Raw genomic sequence first — 19,283 nt, forward strand, 5'->3', positions numbered from 1 at the left:
AAGTAGGTCTTAACGTAACTGTGGACGCAGTTATTGAACTCTTCAACTAACATGATTTGCCTGAGATTGTTTATAGTTTTTACCGACTTTCTTGGTTGAAGACTACCATACAAATAATTAATCTTCTTCTCTTGCACATTCGACATGGGTTTGTCCAGGTTCAATTTTGTTGTTCCTAAACCTGTAAGTCTCAGGTACCAACTCATAACCCTTCAAAATATATTTCTTAACCAGATCATAATCAGCACTTTGCTGTAGTGACAGGGAAGTGTATATATCAAGAACTTTGCTAAACAGTGCACTTTGTAATAATAGAGTTCAATGGTTCTTTGGCCATTTCAAATTTGTCAGCATTTATTTCAAAATGAGGGAAATATTTACCTACTTCATTTTCCTTAAAAGTGGGTACAAACCTGATATTCTTTGTAACATCAAAACCTGAACTTGTGTGTAATGTAGTGGATTGCTTTCCGCTTGTTAGCTCTAATTCTTTCAATCTAAATGGAAATTCCCTTTTATCCTTTTCTCTTTCTCTCTGCATTTCTCTTTCTTCATTTTCTATTTTTCTCTGCATCTGCATTTTTCTTTCTTTCTCTCTTTCCTCTTTCTGCAACTGCATTTTCCTATCTCTTTCCTCTATATATAATTGCATTTACCTTTCTCCTTTATGAAGTCCAAACTTTCTTAATTACATTTCATTATTGTATTTTAATTTCAATTCCGTATCTTGCAAGTTATAGCCAGATGAGGGCTTCCTAATCAAACCCAAAGCACTTTTATTCCAAAAAATTCTTTTCTACCAAATACTGGATCAAAATATTTCTTATTTCTTGCTTGGTTAAAGTAGCCTTCGCCTCAGAAAGATCATAGTTCTGGCAGTCTGGAGCAATTCGTTATTTTTTTAAAGCAGTGTAACCGTTCCTGGGTAGGATTTAAAATAAAGTTCTCCACTTTAGATGACATTGTAAAAGCTTGTTGGTTTCACTAAAAAAAATTTCAGAACTAGGTGAATTTAAATTTCAAAAACAGTTTTACAAATATTTTAGAGACATTCGTGTCCCGGACGAGCCCCAAACTTTTTATTACGACTCTGTGGTCTTAAAGTGAGTAATAGAAAAGAGTGAGAAGCAACAAGCTTTGTAAAATTCAACAAATAATTTAATTCTCTAGAATACAAAGTAAAAATGTACAAATAACGTACGGTATCACGAAATAATCGTAGAATTACTAACACAAGTTCTAATGAATAAAGTTCGGAATAAATCTGGGTGGTGTTCCAAAAATCCAAGTCTGAAAGTGTTGATATGACTGTGATGGCCTGTGTCGTGGTGATGTGCCAACAGTCTTTTCCTGAATCGCAGTACTATAATCCAAGAATATATCCTTATTAGAATTTCACTATAAATCCAATTCTCTTTCTCTATGTCGAAAAATACTATTTTTGAACTCTTTGCATTTCAAGAGAAGAATATTTTGAATTAAATAATTTCACCGCGATCAATCTACTGCACAACCGATTCTGCTCAGATGGTTTGTTACAATAAAGCATGTCACAAACATCACGCACACAAGATCTAGCTATGTGAAGAAATTCAAATGTCCTTGACTCAAGAATCATAATAGGTATCAAATGTTGTTTACAAAACTGTCACTGATCTTGGACAAGGTCAGCTATTATATACAATTTTACATTATCCATAACATTTAATAAAATAAAAAAACTAAATAACAAAGAATGCAAATTAAATATACATAACAATTTAACCTATATTTTATTTCTTTTTCGCTAGCTCAAGTGTTGTGGTGCTGAGAGTTATTTGGACTACCAAAACAACCATGTTAATTTGACCAAAAATGTAAGTATTGCAACAACCGTTGATATTTCCAACAACAATGAGGAAATTATGGGGAGGCGGGATTATTGAAAAGTATATATGTACAGTAATACTACTGTAAATAATGTTCTATATGTATTGTAATACTACTGTAAATAATGTTCTATATGTATTGTAATATTACTGTAAATAATGTTCTATATGTATTGTATCCTGTAAAAGAATATTCTTATTCTCAGCATGAAATCACGATCAGAACATCGCTTGGCTATTTCCGTCAGATTGTGAAATAACCTCATAAGTAATTGTAGGAATACACATCAATTTAATGTATTTGGTAGTTCGCCTCTGGCGCAGTCCACCGCGTATGTTACAACAGCAGAGGCCGATTGTGCTCTGATTGCGACGTTGTCTCCTTCGCCCGCCATATAATTCCGTGTGAATGAAAGTAGTTGTGGTTAGTGTTCTCAATGGTAACGAATTAGATCCGAGGTTTCTTTCTTAATTTGGCAAAAAAGACCAAGGATATTCCGATTGCACATGCTCACTGTTTTAGAGTTAGCTCCGTCTTCTTTCTGATCGATCTAAAGCGTCACAAAACTTTTAAATAATAATAATAATAATAATAATTATTATTATTATTATTATTATTATTATTATTAATTATTATTATTATTATTATTATTATTATTATTATTATTATAGTCCACATTTTGGACAGATGGAGACACAGTGACTTAGGTTGAGGACCCACAGAAACACAATGAACTTAGTTTAAGTTTGTAATTGTTCGTTGCAGTTGAAGAAAGAAGAAAGGGATTGATTTCTGGATCCAAAAATATAAACATACGCTGGAGAAATATTTGTTTGTAGACAACACGATTTGAAAGGCTACGCATTTTTCCGAGAAAGAACAGTTTACGTCTGTCAATATCGACTGTTATTCTTAGCAGATATAGCATAGATTCGCACATATCCGAGCAAATTTTTTCTCGGAAATCCCCGAATGTTCTTGGCAATAAAATGCTAAAGTCCGTTGAGTTCGAAGCTGATTCCAAATTTGGTAACCACACAGCAGTTTTTTTTCTCATATAGACTGTCAGATGCTATTGGATTTAGGTTTGAAGTGTCAGCTCTAAGATTAGGCACGTCAAAAAATATCTCCCTTGCTCTTCTACGGACGAGGCGGGTTCGATTAATAGAAAGACGTGATTTATCTTGATATATACATAAGTGAGAAACCGAATCGATTTCCCTATTGGTTGTATCACCAGATTTCCGGGACATTTTGTGGTTCGATCCTCTCCTCTTTCCAAAAAAAAAACAACAAAACAATACCGGACTGTTTAGTAATTATGTCACATTGACAATTTTGTGACATTTCCGCAGTTATTGCAAACGTCTTGGTCAGGTTATCAATAAGAGTTTGCATGACACGTAAGATCATCTGCAAGTGTAGAATAGGAGCATTGTAAGCTACCTATTTTACCACCAAAGTTCTGCTGGACCAGCTTCTGGAATAAATCTGTGAATACCAGGTTTTAAAAAAATGGAGGAGAAGACGTAACCTGCTAGACTCCTTGTCTGATTTTAAACCATTTGGGCTGATGTTTGTTAACTATAACCGTATGTTGTTCATTCATGTACGTATCCCCAAGTATCCTGTGGATTTGACATTTCATTCCAGTATTGAAGAAGCTGAAGAGAACTACATCATGCAAAATAGTTCAAACGTCTTTTTAGCATCGAGGAAGACAGCATGTGTAACTGCCGTTGTTGTAGTTGTAGTGGATAACCTCTTGAAGCTTGATTGTTTTCGTAAACCTTGCTGTTGCAAGTAAGGGAACTGAATTTTATTTATTTCACGAAAATGTTTGGTTTTGAGTGCACATTTCTTTGAAAAAGCTTGTACAATACTTGTAATAGGGATATTGATTTGTAATTATCAGAATCAGCCTTACTTTTCCCGTTACTTTTATAAATCGAAACGATGATTAATCTTCTCCATGTGTCTGGTACACATTCATATTTGAGTACGGAATTAAATAATTTTAATATAGTCGTTATGTGTGATGGACCACCTTCTATGATGAGTACCCTTTGCAACAATCATAAACTAGGCGCTGTTTGACCTTTTTAAGACTTGAATCGCATTGGGTAGGCCATATTTGAGTGATTTCATGATGTATACGTTTCTCTTTGCATACATATTTCCTCGAAACTTGTTTGAAGATTAAAAAAAAAACAAAAAGCACGCCCCCCCCAAAAAAAAACCCCACAGAAAAAGACAAAATAAACAATACAAAAAACACAAACAAAACAACATGGTGTTTCTGAGCGTCCATGTGGATGAAGCTATCTGCAAATGCTTCTGCTTCTGAGGACAGACCAGAAAGATTCAACCACTGTTGCATATTTCAACATCTGATTTGGGTTTGCGTGTTTTAATAAGATGTCAAAAGATACGTGAGTTACATTCAGTTGCTTCCTAAGTTCCTTTAATGAATTATAAGTGAAGGCACCACCAGCAGTACGCGTTATAATCCTTAATTTACCCTTTGCCTTTTCGTTATTGGCATATGATTCATGTTGAGGACCACGCGGTATGCCTTGTCTGACCCAGGCGATCGGAGCTTCGCTTTCTATTTTATGATAGATTTGAAGCGAGTTATTCAAGTAAGCTCTGTATATTTATTAAAGCGTCTAACGGTCAGCTTATCATGTGCAGCTTTCATATATATTCTTTTCATAAACTTTGTACCATGCCGTTAGATCTTGTGCTTTCTTAAGCTCTGAGAGCATGTTGTTTTGTGCCTGGATGGAGCAAAATATAGCTAAGTGATTTGATGTGGAAATTTTGTCGTCTTCAGTTATTTCACAGCTAGATAATGGACATGATAATATCGTCAATCAATACATAGCCGAGCATTATTCGCAGAAGTATATGAATATTTGGGTCCAGTGCAGTTTGGTGTAATACGAAATAGCTTGGATAAAACTCCGGCCTGAAACGTTTCTAAATTCATTACGTTTGGAAATCAAATGTTGACTCTTGAGCTATCTATTGCGTTAGCATCAGGGCCGGATTTAGACATGGCGAGGCCCTAAGCTATGGAAAGCTGTAGAGGCCTTATTTGGTAAATGTTAACAAGGAATATGGCTGTGTAACAACTGAACTTGGCAATATTTTGTTAATTATTACAATGTAAATTATGTAACTTATATAAAATATATTGCATCGATAACTGTAGTAAATATACCATGCAAAAAGTAACGAGTTAAATTATTACTTAAATATAAATTATGATAAAACTGTAGCAAATTAAGAAAATCTAAACATTTGTGAGTCCCCTTCCCACTGCGAGGCCCTAAGCTGTAGCTAAGCTAATGCCTAAATTGGCCCTGGTTAGCATTGATACCACCTGTAATTATTACAGGCCCTTCTGTCAAATAATATTAGTACAAGTCATCAAGAACTATTCTGGTTCCAAGTTTTTTTCAATATATTAGCGAAACATATGGTTTTCAACAAGTAATTTGGGAAAAGAGACAAAGCATATCTTCACAGCAAGTAAAACTATCGTATTTATTGTGTTTTTTAAATGTAATCCATAAATGTGGCTTCGTTGGGACGAAGATTTTGTTCGTTTATGAATACAATATCACAGTCACTCAGGTTCCAAAAAATGCTGAATCAAATGGTTATTGACATAATACATATAAATAGCCCATTCCAAAGTAATATTTTCCATAAGATAATTAATTCACAGAAATCATATAAATGTAAAGAAGTAAACATCCTGATTTTTATTGTTTTGGGTTCTCTTGTAGACCAAAAAGGGATGGGGCTTTGGTTTAATTTCTATTGTAATTGTTTCTGCTGTTTGTCTTTGATCTTTGAGACTGACATTCCGAATGGCTACTATGTAAATTATTTTATCTCTTGTGCTTATTCGCTTTTATTTTTTACACGTGCATACAAAATGCTGGATTTACTGCGTTATAATGCAACTGAGCTTCTTGGTGCGCCTTGGTTTCTGAAATGGGCATTGATACCATTCTCGTGGAGGACCTATCTATTCTACCAATAAAGTAATTTACACTGCGTATTCTGTATACACCTGTCAATATTTCATAAGCGTTTTGTAAAATCATTATTTGTCTGATTTTGAGAGTTTTGGTTTGAACTTGGACATGAATTTTGTGCATTATTTTCAATTACCTTTTCCATATGGTAATATTTTTATCGGCTAGTAAGGACGCTTTTTCTTGTGGTGGCTCTTTTTCATGAGATACTATTCCCATCGGCTAGTGAGGACACTCTTTCTTACAGTTCTCTTTTCATTTTGTAAATAATATCGATTGCAAGACCGATTTAATTTTCTTACTCTCAAGTTTGGTGTACAAGTCAGCAAGCTCATGCGCACTGCAATTGCTTGTGCTATGTTCGGTAGATATGTCTATCTGATCTGCCATATGTTCTTCCTTTCCCATTGATACCTAGAGTTATTCTATGAAGATGAATCACGTGACCTAATACCAGGTATCAGCTTATCTCTTGTATGTAGCCATTTAGGGTGGGGGCATCTTGAGATTTATTTGTTGAAGTTCATGGCTTGATCAGTTTAGTTGGTTGGGAGAGTGCTGGAACTCTGTTGATTATAGCTGATGTGCTACTGATTTTTGTCAGCAACGATGAGTATGTCAGTGCCCGGGATTGTATTAAAGCAGTGGAGGTGATCTGTCAGAGTTAGTTTCAGCTCGTAAATGTTGCAAGCCGCCTCATTCAGAGTAGGTACAGACGAGTTGCTGTTCCTGAAGGGGTTTGTTGTAATTTGATAACTGGCTGCTATTATGTTCTCAAATGTCTTAATCGCCTCCTTCAGGTTATTATTATTATCTAAAAACAGTTCTTTGTTTTTCCATTCAGGGGGACACAATAACGCTAGTAAGACTGTCAAGCGTCTGCTTGTGATCATTTGACAGTGTCAATGTGTTGCCGTTTTCAAGTCTGCAGTTACAATTGTTGCCTATTTGAGAGTTATTAACAGAGACACTGTTTAACTTACAAATACAGCGGTTAGCAAGCGCACTGAAAATAGCTTCATTAAGGGTATGTGGTTCACCATTAACAAATAGTTTTAAGTAAAGCAATCCTTTGCACATGCGTATGCTGCATTTAAGTTTTTAGAACTCTTTCTTATAGCTGGGGCACCTTGAGGGCAATTGGGCAAGGATTGAGGCCAGCTGAATCTGATTGTTCTATACCAACTCATTAAATCTTCCCAATGAGTTGCAATATTCCGAAGTTTTCCAACACGAACACCCATGGGTTCCCCGTGTAATAACCTGTCAATGAAAGCAATGCCTTCTTGGTTTGGACTCGTGCAATGTTGGGAATTATAAATATATTCATTCTGTCAAAGTGGTTTTCTTGGCTATTGGTGCTATCATCAGGTGTACCATTTGTAAAAAAAAAAGTGACTCGGGACTGTTGTGGGCAGGTGCCCGATCGTTTTTCGGGTTACCACAGAAAGAAACTTAGTAACAGCGGAAATCTGTCAGAACTTAGTTCTGATAATGAATGAATGCTCTGGATTGTCCAGAATACCATATATATATATATATATATATATATATATATATATATATATATATATATATATATATATATATGTGTGTGTGTGTGTGTGTGTGACGAACGCGACAATTAGAACTGTTAGTTTGATTTAATACTAACCACAGTGAATAAAATTTCTTTCTAAATTTGCCAAACATTCCTTGTTTTGCTGTTGTCACCAACTACGTTTTTCTCTATTAAAAAAAAAAGACTTTTGCACGAAGTTTGAGCTCAGATGCCTATAAGCCTCTAGCAATCAAGAAGCAACGAGGCAATGTAATGGATAGGCAGGTCACGTGTGTTATCTTTGGCCCTATTTTATAGACAGATAAAAATTTAGGTTAAGAGTTGAATAGCCGCACAATACATGCGCAACAGAAATGAAGAAATACCAATAAAAATACAGCCTTTAAGAATAAAAAAAATAAAATATTTTACTTGCCTCTACCCCCCACACCACTTGCACCGTTTCCCGCCAATGGCTCACCGAACTTTACTTATTACACGGACAAATTGAAAGCTGTATAGAAATGGTTGAACAGAAATGACAGTACACATATGTTTGAGGGGCCATGATTGGTTGATGATGAAAAGTGATATTTTGCGAGAGCTTATTCTATTTGTAGTTTTCAAATAACTGAGCCAATGCTCTATTGATGCAATTTCAGTCTTTTCACTTATTTGACTCAGGAACACTCAGTACTAAAAGTAGCAGTGATTCTTTAGATTTGGAATTGGAAACACATGTATATTTTATTTTAAAGACAAGGCCGCGGTTTCAATGATTTTCGCAACACAAAAAAGCTTGCGTCAATGACGGGTATATACTGAAAGACACATGTTTGATAATAAGAAACTTAAAGTTATTGAATTTTTAAAGGGACGATGTTTCCATGAGTTTACTATATGTGAGCTGAATTAGTCATCGCTTTGTAAAGAACTTGAGACAGTTCCGTCCATAATTACGCTTCCTGTTCCCCCAAACTTCGTTCATTGTTTTTATAGCCCAGTACGCATGTCTAGAAAGCTGTAAAGGAGTAGGAAAAATGACATAAGGAAAGAGCGTGAACATATCAAACTGTAATAATTCTCCATTAATACAGTGGCAGATATGAACAGATTACCGGCTGAAACTGAGAATACGTTCATTTATTTGTGGATCTTATAATTTGACGCATAATGCTTTAAAACCTGACTGCATTTTATTAGATTTGCCCTGCCCATCCAAATGCATTACCTGTCTTTTTATAAATTGTGTTATTGTTATTCCATCTGTTGTACTCGTTTTAAATTGTTATTTTTTTTGTGTCGTACCATATCATTGAAAGCTTTTTTTTTTTTAACGGGGAAGACAACCTGTGGCTTGCAAAAATTGGAGTTGTCTTGTCATGAACATGGGACCTTTGGGTGTGACAATGCGTTTTGTGCGAAAGCACACTTTTCTTATGATAATGGCTGTACAGTACATGACTTTAGAGCATTGAGGTGATAGGGGTTTTAAGGTACGAAAAGAGTTAAAGACTACAAATTATTATCAACTCAGATTTTATAACGATGATACGCCCATCATACATAGTTTTCTTGAATTCGAATTTTTTTTTTCCAGCACACTGTTGTGCCAGCATCATGTTGTGTATTGACAAACGGTGACCCTGAGAATCCGCAGCCAAAAAATATGACGCTATGTCAGAACGAGGCACAGTGGAAAAACATCACAAACTTCGAGAATCTTAAAACACAGGTAAATGTTTTGAGTTCTAAATAATTCGGGGATCCCCCGTGTCCGAGTGGTCCAAGACATTCTCCATTACAGATCACTCACATCTCACCGCTGTCCGCAAGTTTTTGACTCTCGGCCAGCGTGTGTATGTGGGAAAGCTTGTCAGTAGCTTCCTGTTAACACTGGACAACAAATTTTTACAAAAGTCATGTTACTGAAATAAAATTAGTCAATTCTTATCAATTTTTATGTGCTGAACACGAATATGACAGTCAAATTGCAAAATTGGCTCTAGTTTTTTTGTAATCTGCAAGAAATTAATGTTTACATAACGAAATGCATTCCAATAGTAAAAGGTCAACTGTAATAGCCTACCTATAAAAAATCAAGTCATTGACTACATCTTAGATTTCTTCACCTGTCTCTTGTACAGCTGTTCGGGAGCATCTCTGAGGAGTGTCCAGCAGTAGTCAGCCAGCATTGTAGTGGACCATTTTCCCTGGTATCTTTGTTCCATTGTTGCGATATCTTGATGAAAACGTTCGCCGTGTTCATCACTAACAATACCACAGTTGCTAGGAAAGAAATCCAAATGGGAATGAAGGAAGTGAATCTTTAGAGACATATTGCAGCCAAGTTTCTTATACTTCATCAACATGTCTTCTACTAGTTCCTTATAGTTTTCTGCCCTAACATTTCCGAGGAAGTTTGTAGAAACTAGGCGAAAAGCATTCCATGCTTGTTTCGCGTCACCTTCCAGCAAGTTGTTGAACCGGTCATCTTTGAAAAGCTCTCGAATCTGAGGACCCACAAAAACTCCCTCTTTAATCTTTGCTTCGCTGAGTCGAGGGAATTTTTCATGCAGGTATCGGAATGCTGGCAAAGTCCGGTCAATGGCTTTCACGAAGTTCTTCATCAAACCTAGTTTGATGTGAAGGGGTGGTAGCAAGATTTTCTGAGCCTCAACCAGAGCTGGGTGTTGGATATTCTTCTCTCCAATGGCTACATTCTGCCTGTGAGTCCATTCCTTCCTCATGTAGTGCATTTCCCTTGCTCGGCTATCCCACTCGCATAAGAAACACATGTATTTTGTATATCCTTGCTGCAGTCCCATTAAAAGGGCAACTACCTTCAAATCACCACAGAGGTGCCAGCTGTACTTGTTATACTCAATGGAATTCAGTAGCTGCCTTAAGTTATCGTATGTCTCTTTCATGTGGACAGCATACGCTACTGGAATAGATGGAAGAATGTTTCCATTGTGCAAAAGCACAGCCTTGAGACTCAGTTTCGAAGAGTCCACAAATAGTCTCCATTCTTGTGGGTCATGAGTGATTTTTAAAGCATTCATGAGGCCCTCAATATCGGAACAGAATATCAGATTACTTTCCTTTCTGAAGAAAGGCTCCAATTGCTGGTGGCGCTTTCGATATGCAATAATTGTGACATCTTCTTCTAGAAGATTCCATTGTTGGAGTCTTGATCCTAGCAATTCTGCCTTGTTCTTTGATAAGTCCAAATCACGAATCAAGTCATTTAGTTCTTCCTGTGTTATTCTGTGTGGGGTTGATGATGCACCACAGTGAAAATCTGGATCACTGCATGCTGATGGACCAGGAGAAGAACAGGTCGACTCACCTTTGTCTTCGTCAGATGAATCAAGAGAATATTCTGCTGGAGGTTCTGGAATAGGAAGTCCCTCACCATGTGGAACTGGTCTCAATGCAGACGGAATGTTTGGGTAGACTATTCTCGACTTCTTTCGCTTCGTTATTCCGCCGGAAAGAGGAGGAACCAAGCAGAAGTAACAGTCATTTAGGTGGTTGCTTGGCTCTCTCCACACCATTGGGACTGCAAACGGCATTGATGACCTTTTGCAATTCAACCACTGTGAAAGCTGTGTTGTACATGTAGCACAGCATATATGCGGAGCCCAAGGCTTGTCTTGGTCACCAACCTTGCATCCGAAGTAAAGATGATATGCCTTCTTCACTTGAGAATTGATACTTTTCTTCTGGTTGGCAAATGTCACTTCCCCACAAATATAGCAAAAATTGTCCGCGGTATTAACACACTTTCGAGGCATTACTGTTCTTTATTGTACGTAACTGGATAAAATAATAAGTTTTATGTAACAGTAGCTTGAACTGTCTCGCACAACGTCTAAAATATTTTAAATGCTGAACCTATCTGATTGGGCTTTATATAGTACACTGCTTACGTCAGCTTCAGCAGCCGCCTGGCATTAGTATAATAGGCCTACACATGTATAGTACACTGCTGACGTCAACTTACTTCAGCAGCCGCATGGCATTAGTATTGCACTGCATCAGAAAATGATGCAATCAACTGTGGATGATGTGAGCATGATGGTATTATGCAATGTTACATCATTATTCCGGATGTTGCTGCAGTCCTACTGGAGAAATTTACACAGTGAAACATAGAAAATGAGGTATATGAATATCTTCAAAACGAGAGCCAATACAAATTTTTCACGGTTATATTCGTGTTCGGCACACCAAAATACTACAGATTAGGGCCTTTTCAAGTCAGTAATGATTTCACTGTTGACCAGTGTAATCAGTGATTCTTCGGGGGGTGGGGTGGGGGTGGGGGCAGGGCTCTTTGTCGATCAAATATACTGGCCACTATGTATATCATATAATGTTCTGAATTCTAAATGATTCTGCCTTTTCCCTTCCCTTCCCTCCCATTAGGTGAAGTGGTCATAAAAAAGAAAAAATTCAATTATAGATTAAAACTACAATAATATTTCGTACCATCCTGATCCCATGTTCCCCTCCCTGAAAAGTCGAATATTTGAAACTGTTTCTTACAAACACAAGCCTTTTATCGTCATATGTTTAGTTTTTAGGCCTCTGTATTTATCACTTTCAATAATGCAGGCCCGGCCCTAGGGCAAGGCGAACGAGGCAACCGCATTAGGCCTCGCGCTTTCAGGCAATGCAATTTTTTGCTTGGGGCCCCGCGCTCATCGCTTGCTGCCTTGGGCCCCGCATGCTACCTTGGGCCCCGTACACCCTAGGGCTGGGCCTGCAATAATGCATGCATTGCATAGTTCAGTGACCTCACGCACTCATTTACCAACCAGCATATACTTGTGCACGGGACGGATCACTTCCCGTGTAACTTCCGGAAAACGTGGAGTCAGTATTATATGATTAGTCACCGAGTTTTATAAAACTTCTAACCGCAACGCCGACCACTTTGATATGCTTTCTAGTAGTCTTTAAGACCCTTTCAATGAGTAAAGGTTTTCAATCGTCTGACTCGATCGACATCATTAAAAAAGAATCGGTAAAACTTTCAAGTGCACTAAAATGACAGCTTGCTTCTGCACATAAATCGGTATGGAAACAGTTTGGTTCTCCATTGTCTTTGCTGTTGTATAAACCTTTCTTTGACAGGGTCTGGTTGATTATTATCTGAAATTCATAACTAAACAGACAGGACCTAACCTGGTAAATCAACACCCTTCCCTCCAAATCTGTGTCGATAATGACGGACGATTTGTGTTACTGATATCACCTATTCATAAAATTGAGGAATTGCTTGCAGACAATGAAATAACACTGTTATTGGCAGCAGTGGCGTCACTAGGGTTGGTGTCACCAAGTGCGGTAACTCATGGTGTCACTCCCAATGGACCTCCTTCCTGCACAAAAATTCAACATTTTTATAGGCAGTCATGTGCGGTAACTCATGGTGTCACCCCCATGGACCTTCTTTTCTGCACAAAAATTCAAAAATTGTACAGGCAGTCATGTGCGGTAACTCATAGTGTCACCCCCCATAGACCTCCTTTCTGCCCAAAAGTTACAAAATTGTATAGACAGTCATTTTGGTATCACCCCCTCTGATAGTGTCACCCGGTGCGGTCCGCCCCCCCCCCCCCCGCCCCGTGATGCAACTGATTGGCAGGCGTGAAATGATAATCTCTGGTTTTCTTCTTTTAAATTGCTTAAATGATTCTGCAAAATGCCACTTTTGACAAGGTATTTTTTGCCTTGAACAGTTAAGATTCAAGAGAGAATATAATATCTCGATCATCATAGTAACAGGTTGGAATTTAATCAAAAACATTCACAATCGAGTGTTTATCGCATTCTATGCAAGAGCAGCATTGTATCTTTTCAAATAAACTCTCCTTTTGCTGATTTCCCTATAACGAAGACCGTTTTCTTTGTTCCTTTTCCATCTGTAGATAAAAATTTAAAATTTAAAATTATCCTCATATGAAAAAATGATTTGTTAAAAATATTCATGTCTCTATTAGATTCCGATTGAAAATTGGTGTAAAAATCCAGGGTGGCGTTTAAAGGGAAAATCGTCATAATGTATACTATTTACTGAATCGATAGAGTTAATTTTATGTTATTACTTCTGTAAAATTTGAACACAAGTCTATGTGTTAATGAGAAATCAACCTGTAATTTTGTCATTTTTCCCCCCGACAAAGCAGTTTTACGATCTTCTCGTAGATGGCGCTGTACTTGTGACTTGCAAATAGTACACTGCTGATGCCGTGTTATCGCTGTGATCTATTGAACTCGACCCGATCGTCGTGTGTGTGTGTGTGTGTGTTTGTGTGTGTGTGTTAGAAGAGAGAGAGGAGGGTATACAACTAAATAAAGAAATAAAACACGATGTAAATAAAGAGCTACTGTCATCCAGATATCATATAATTCGTAATGCTTACGATCATTAAGAACAAAGGCTGTCACGTGGTACGAAGGTCGTATGACGTGACAACTAATGATGTGAAATTACCCGTTCTGTTTTAATCAGTCTGTTGAACGAGTTTTTGCGAAATGAAATTCAACATCTTCAATCGTTGGCCTACTTACCTAACTAATGCAACAAATAAAATAAAATAAATATAAAATCAACAGTATTTGCACATTTTTCATTTAAAATTGAACTTACAGTATTTGTTCAATCAGTCCAAGAGTGTACAGGATTTCTATATTGAAAAAGAGTGTGTGCCGTCACAGGTTAGACGTCAGAGGAAGAAATGTAGTAAATTCAGTTCGTCTCGAGTACTCGGATACAGTCAACATGGCATGGCCCACAAATAAGTAAATTTCGACCTGGAATCAGGTCACAATTAATTTTGCTATATATTTTCTACATTTGTTTCTCAGTACTGAACTTTCCATTGTGTACAAATGATAATAAATCATATCTCATTCTAAAGTACCTTCAAAGATGAACTAATAGTGAAGTTCATGTATTATGTTATCCGGCAACAACACCATAATGCTCAAATTGTAAAGATTAAACAATTACCGTTAAATCAACACTATGAAGGCATAACTCTATCTCTTGTATCACCACCAAAAGGAGAGAGGGAACAATGCTCTAAAAATAGAATGGGACTACATTCGTGGGGAATCTGATTCTACCTATAGTTTGTTGATCAAATTAGCTACAACACTGAAAAATGGGATAATGGCATAGAATTTAATGATGATAAATATAACGATAGGAAGTTTGAAAACCAGATTTTCCCTTTAAAACGAATATAATATTAAAAAACCGGCTCAATAAATTATATATACTTCGTTATTTAAAGACTGTAATTATGTTTTTCCACGTAATAGATCAGATTGAAATCCAGTGTCAGAAATCAAGGCTTGGTAAAAGTTAATTTAATGCTAAATATGAACGAACCAAAACACAATTCAAAATGGTGTAATTAAACACCTTACGGTTGATAGAAGGGATAATTAAACAATCTAATGACAAAATGTTAAATAAACTGACATTGATAACTCTATTAGATGACGATCAAAAATCGGTGTCATATTTTCCAAGTTGATAAAATATACTTTAACGTTTAAATTATGAAGTAAAAAGGAGAATGACACAAAGTAAAATTATATTCATAAATATATGCGATATTAAAAGTTAGGTGAGCTCTCCCGCTGACACGTTTCCCCCCCAAAAGAGACAAATTATCTTTTTTTTCCCCATTTAAACAAAAAACGATATAAAAACTCAACTAGAAATATTATGGCCGAAGTATGCATCACAACACTTGTGCGTTCTTGGATTCAATTGGTAATGCAACTGAAGATTTTTCCAATTTTTATTTGGATCGAAATAACAAAAATGGTCGTACATTCAGTGTGCCAAAACCTATACTCTAGTTTAAAAGAGAGGTAAATCAAAGGGAGAATGTGTATTTTAATCAAATAGGTAATGTCGCTATATGAACTTTTCCCATTTTCAAGTTTAAAAGGTCATCGTGTTAGATCAAGGTTAAAAAATTATTCTCAAATTAAAAAATGGATACATAAATGAAAGCATGTATGCTTTAGAATAATAAAAATACCACTTTAAGCTTTGTTATAAAAAGATTTTAAAAAAAAATTAATATTATTAATGCAGCTTGACTAACAGTTATAAAAAATATTGAACAGTTGATGTTTCATAAAAGATCAACAGTTTGTTATAGAAACCTGAATATCTGGAATTTTGACAGCCGAATACTCTTATGACGTCACATCTGATAAAATAAAAACTTATAGATGCGTGAAGTGCGGCTTACTGAAAGCGAATCGTTCTATAATTTGATAAAAAAAATCCCCCAGATCTGCTTACAAAAGGTCAACAGAACAGGGCCTCCCATCGGTGTCCGTCAGATCTCCATGATGTCAGTCATCTCGATTTTAATCAGATTGATGGTTTCGACTTTTTACAGATAATTTGTCAAATTTCAGAATTCCTGTGTAAGTTACAAATTTATCAGCTTCTTTGAAAAGAATTTTGTGGTGTTACAACTCTGTAGTCTTCAACTAAGAAACAGAAAAAGCAAAGCCGAAAGGTTTTGTAAACTTCAACAAATAATTTATTTCTCTAAGTTACAAGGTAAACAGGTAAGAGGAACTTAAAGTATTGTGACTTAAATCCCAAATAATCCTAAATATTATGTGAGCCGAATGAATTATAATCTTGAACGTGCTGATGTGCCAACAGTCTTGCTGTATCACAATGATATAATCCTGAATGTCCTTGAATGAATTCACAATAATCTCAAAAAATGTTTTGGTTAAAAATGTAATGAGTACTTTGTAATTCTAATGAATAATTTAAATAAATTATTCCTCTCAAGTTATATCAGAAAACAACTGAAACTGATTCCACAAAGACTGATATTAAAATAAGAATTGATAATTATTTACTTCTTCCTTAAATACAGTCTGTCATGTATCCTGAATTGTGACACCAAAAATGCACTGGACCCAGGTAATTTAAAATGGAGATTTCCATCAAATTCGTAAACAAGGTCAGGTCTGTTTGCTTAAATTTTAGCGATCAACCTGACGAAAACCTGGTACACCATAGGTTTATAGAATTTCCAAGGGAAAAACCAAGGCCCAGTACTCAAATCCAAGTAAACATTTGTTTAGAAATGATCATCATCTTAAATTATAATCTACAATTACGGACAAAATTTAGCTATTTAATATGTTGCTTACAAATGACCCGTACAATCTACAATCATGGACAAGCCTTACACACACACACACACACACACACACACGCACACACTATAATGAATTCAGCATTGTTATTAATTTTTCTTCACGTGTTAAGGATACAAAATCCATGCAAGACCCACTTTTGTTTCAATACATAAGTCCTCTTCTTGGCAAACCTGGTCATCCAGACTGCATAAAACATTTATTTAGTGTTTGATACTTACACGGTATATACAGCATTTATTCAGTGTTTGGTGCTTACATGATGCTTACACGCTGGATAAAGCGTTTATTTAGTTTATGGTGATTACACGGTGGATAAAGTGTTTATTCAGTGTTGGTACTTACACGCTGGATAAAGCATTTTTTGAGTGTTTGATGCTAACACGCTAGATAAAGCGTTTATTTAGTGGTAGATGCTTACACGCTAGATAAATCGTTTATTTAGTTTATGGTGCTTACAAGGTGGATAAAGTGTTTGTTTAATGTTTTGTACTTACACGTTGGATAAAGCGTTTATCATTGTTTGATGCTTACACGGTAGATAAAATGTTTAGCTTATGGCACTTACACGGTGAATAACGTGTTTATTTAGTGTCTGATGCATACAGGTATCTATATGTTTTATACTACATGGGATTTGCCGTATAATACATAATATCACGTCAAGTTGGCTGAAGAAATATACATGTTTGGAACCCTTCTCTGTTCGCTACAGTTGCTTGATTGAGTGATTTTTAAAGTCAACACTATATAAAATCAAACTACTGTGAATTCATTAGTTTTCTTGGGGTACTAATGTTAGTGTTTTTCATGGTTATTTCAAACTAAGAATTTAAATACCCAATGAACAATGATTCCACTGAAAACGATGGGACCATTCTCCAGTCCATGACTTTGAAGACAGTTACGAAAATAGATGAATTTCTGTTAGTTTATTTTAATTTATTTTCATTAGCCTTAACTATAACTGGACGCATATTATGTTCACGGGTATCACGTGCGCCGTCCGTTGTGCATAGTGTATCGTCTTTCGTCCGTCACCGTCTTAAAGAATCGCCTTATCAGTTTCATCCAAAGTTTTGCAGAGAGCATAATGGCATAACACCTTTTAAATTTGTGTCAGATAATGCTGATACGAGATACAATTATACGTGTGTATATATGATATCTACCCTAAAATAGCTCAATAGAATCGGAAATCGGATCAAGTTTGACAGACAGTAACGTTGTATCCAAAATTCTCCATTTCTCTTGCCACTAAAACTAGAAACATTTGGAACATCTTATTGAAAGGCTCAGCAAAACTGATCCAAATATGACATGATGCACTCTGTCACGAGCTCTCAAGGCCTTTCACTTTAATAACAAGTGATGCCGATTCCAGATCAAATATTGCTAGGTGACTTTAAGTGGAAATTCATTAAACAGGTTCTTCTACAGAAGGCTCAACCTAATTTAACCGAATTTAAACATAATGCTTTCTTGCATAACAGCGTTTAAATATAAAACGATGGCCATCGTTAATAAGTCACTTTGAAAATTCAATAAAAGTTGACAAAAAGCAGTACTGTGTCGATGCCTTTCACATGTAAGAAAGAAATATTGATCTCTAAGTATGACCACTGTTACTAAAACTTAAGTAACGATTTGTTTCAACAACCACTTAAAAAAACTGATCCAAAAGTTCACAGTTTCCTGCTCAACTGATTTTCTCTTCCAATCAGGGACCCGGGTGTCCGAGTGGGCTAAAGCGCTTGTCTTTACCGATCACTACCATCTCACCTCTGTTCGCGTGGGTTCGAGTCTGTTGTTCGGCCAATGTGGATATGTGAGAAAGTTTGCCAGTAGCTTCCCGTGGGAAGGTGGTTCTTCCCGGGATTTTTCTCCACCAGTAATAATGGCCGCCATATACAGCCTATCGTGTGCTGATAAATGGCGTTAAGCCCAAAACAACAACAATAACAATGTTTCCAAACATGATTGGATCTGGCTTTTATGCTCCTATCACTCACAATGCTCTTTTCGGATTTCACGTTTGTATTTTATAAAATTTATACCTTTAATTTACATACCTTATAGATAAATTTTGCATTTTCTTGCTACTGTAAGAAAACATGAAATCTAAAGGATGGCATCTAATTTATTTCCTCCGTGTGTTACATAAATCTTATTTAATTTATACCACATGGTCTGCACGCTTAAAAACTCTTAAGGCGAGTCAAGACTTTTTAAAAAAATCTCAGACTTTGAAATATCTTCTCAACTACAGCTACTTACAACGATAATAATTAGACTGACATCGAATATGACTCTTGCATAGAGAATCCTAGAGACTGCCAAATGTTTCGCAAATTTAAGCTTAAAATAACATCCATTTCCAAAAGAAAAGTTTATGTACTTAAACGCACAAGCAAATTTCAAGATCACAGCATCTTACCGCTGAAAATTGATTTTCCACCTAGGGTTGGTTAGAAAATAACGAAATTTAAGATTGGATCATCAATTGTATTAGCTATAAAGATAGATAGAACGACAGAGAGATCTAAATATCGACGGATAGACAGAAGGAATGAAAGATAGAAGGAAAGGTAGAT

The 19,283-nt window shown here is 36.1% G+C and overlaps 1 protein-coding gene across 1 annotated transcript in view; it reads left to right on the forward strand.

The window, feature by feature from the left end:
• LOC149785104 (tetraspanin-6-like) overlaps positions 1–19,283 on the forward strand; it is a 45,143-nt gene that overhangs the window by 22,425 nt on the left and 3,435 nt on the right. Inside the window, exons 6-7 of the mRNA XM_089978871.1 lie at positions 1,791–1,856; positions 9,062–9,196. Coding sequence (XP_089834997.1) covers positions 1,791–1,856; positions 9,062–9,196 — 201 coding nt within the window. The remainder of the gene's footprint in view (positions 1–1,790; positions 1,857–9,061; positions 9,197–19,283) is intronic.

The sequence above is a fragment of the Sinohyriopsis cumingii genome, chromosome 13 (assembly GCF_028554795.1).
Source record: "Sinohyriopsis cumingii isolate HCF-2022 chromosome 13, ASM2855479v2, whole genome shotgun sequence".
In the NCBI taxonomy this organism is placed as follows: domain Eukaryota; kingdom Metazoa; phylum Mollusca; class Bivalvia; order Unionida; family Unionidae; genus Sinohyriopsis; species Sinohyriopsis cumingii.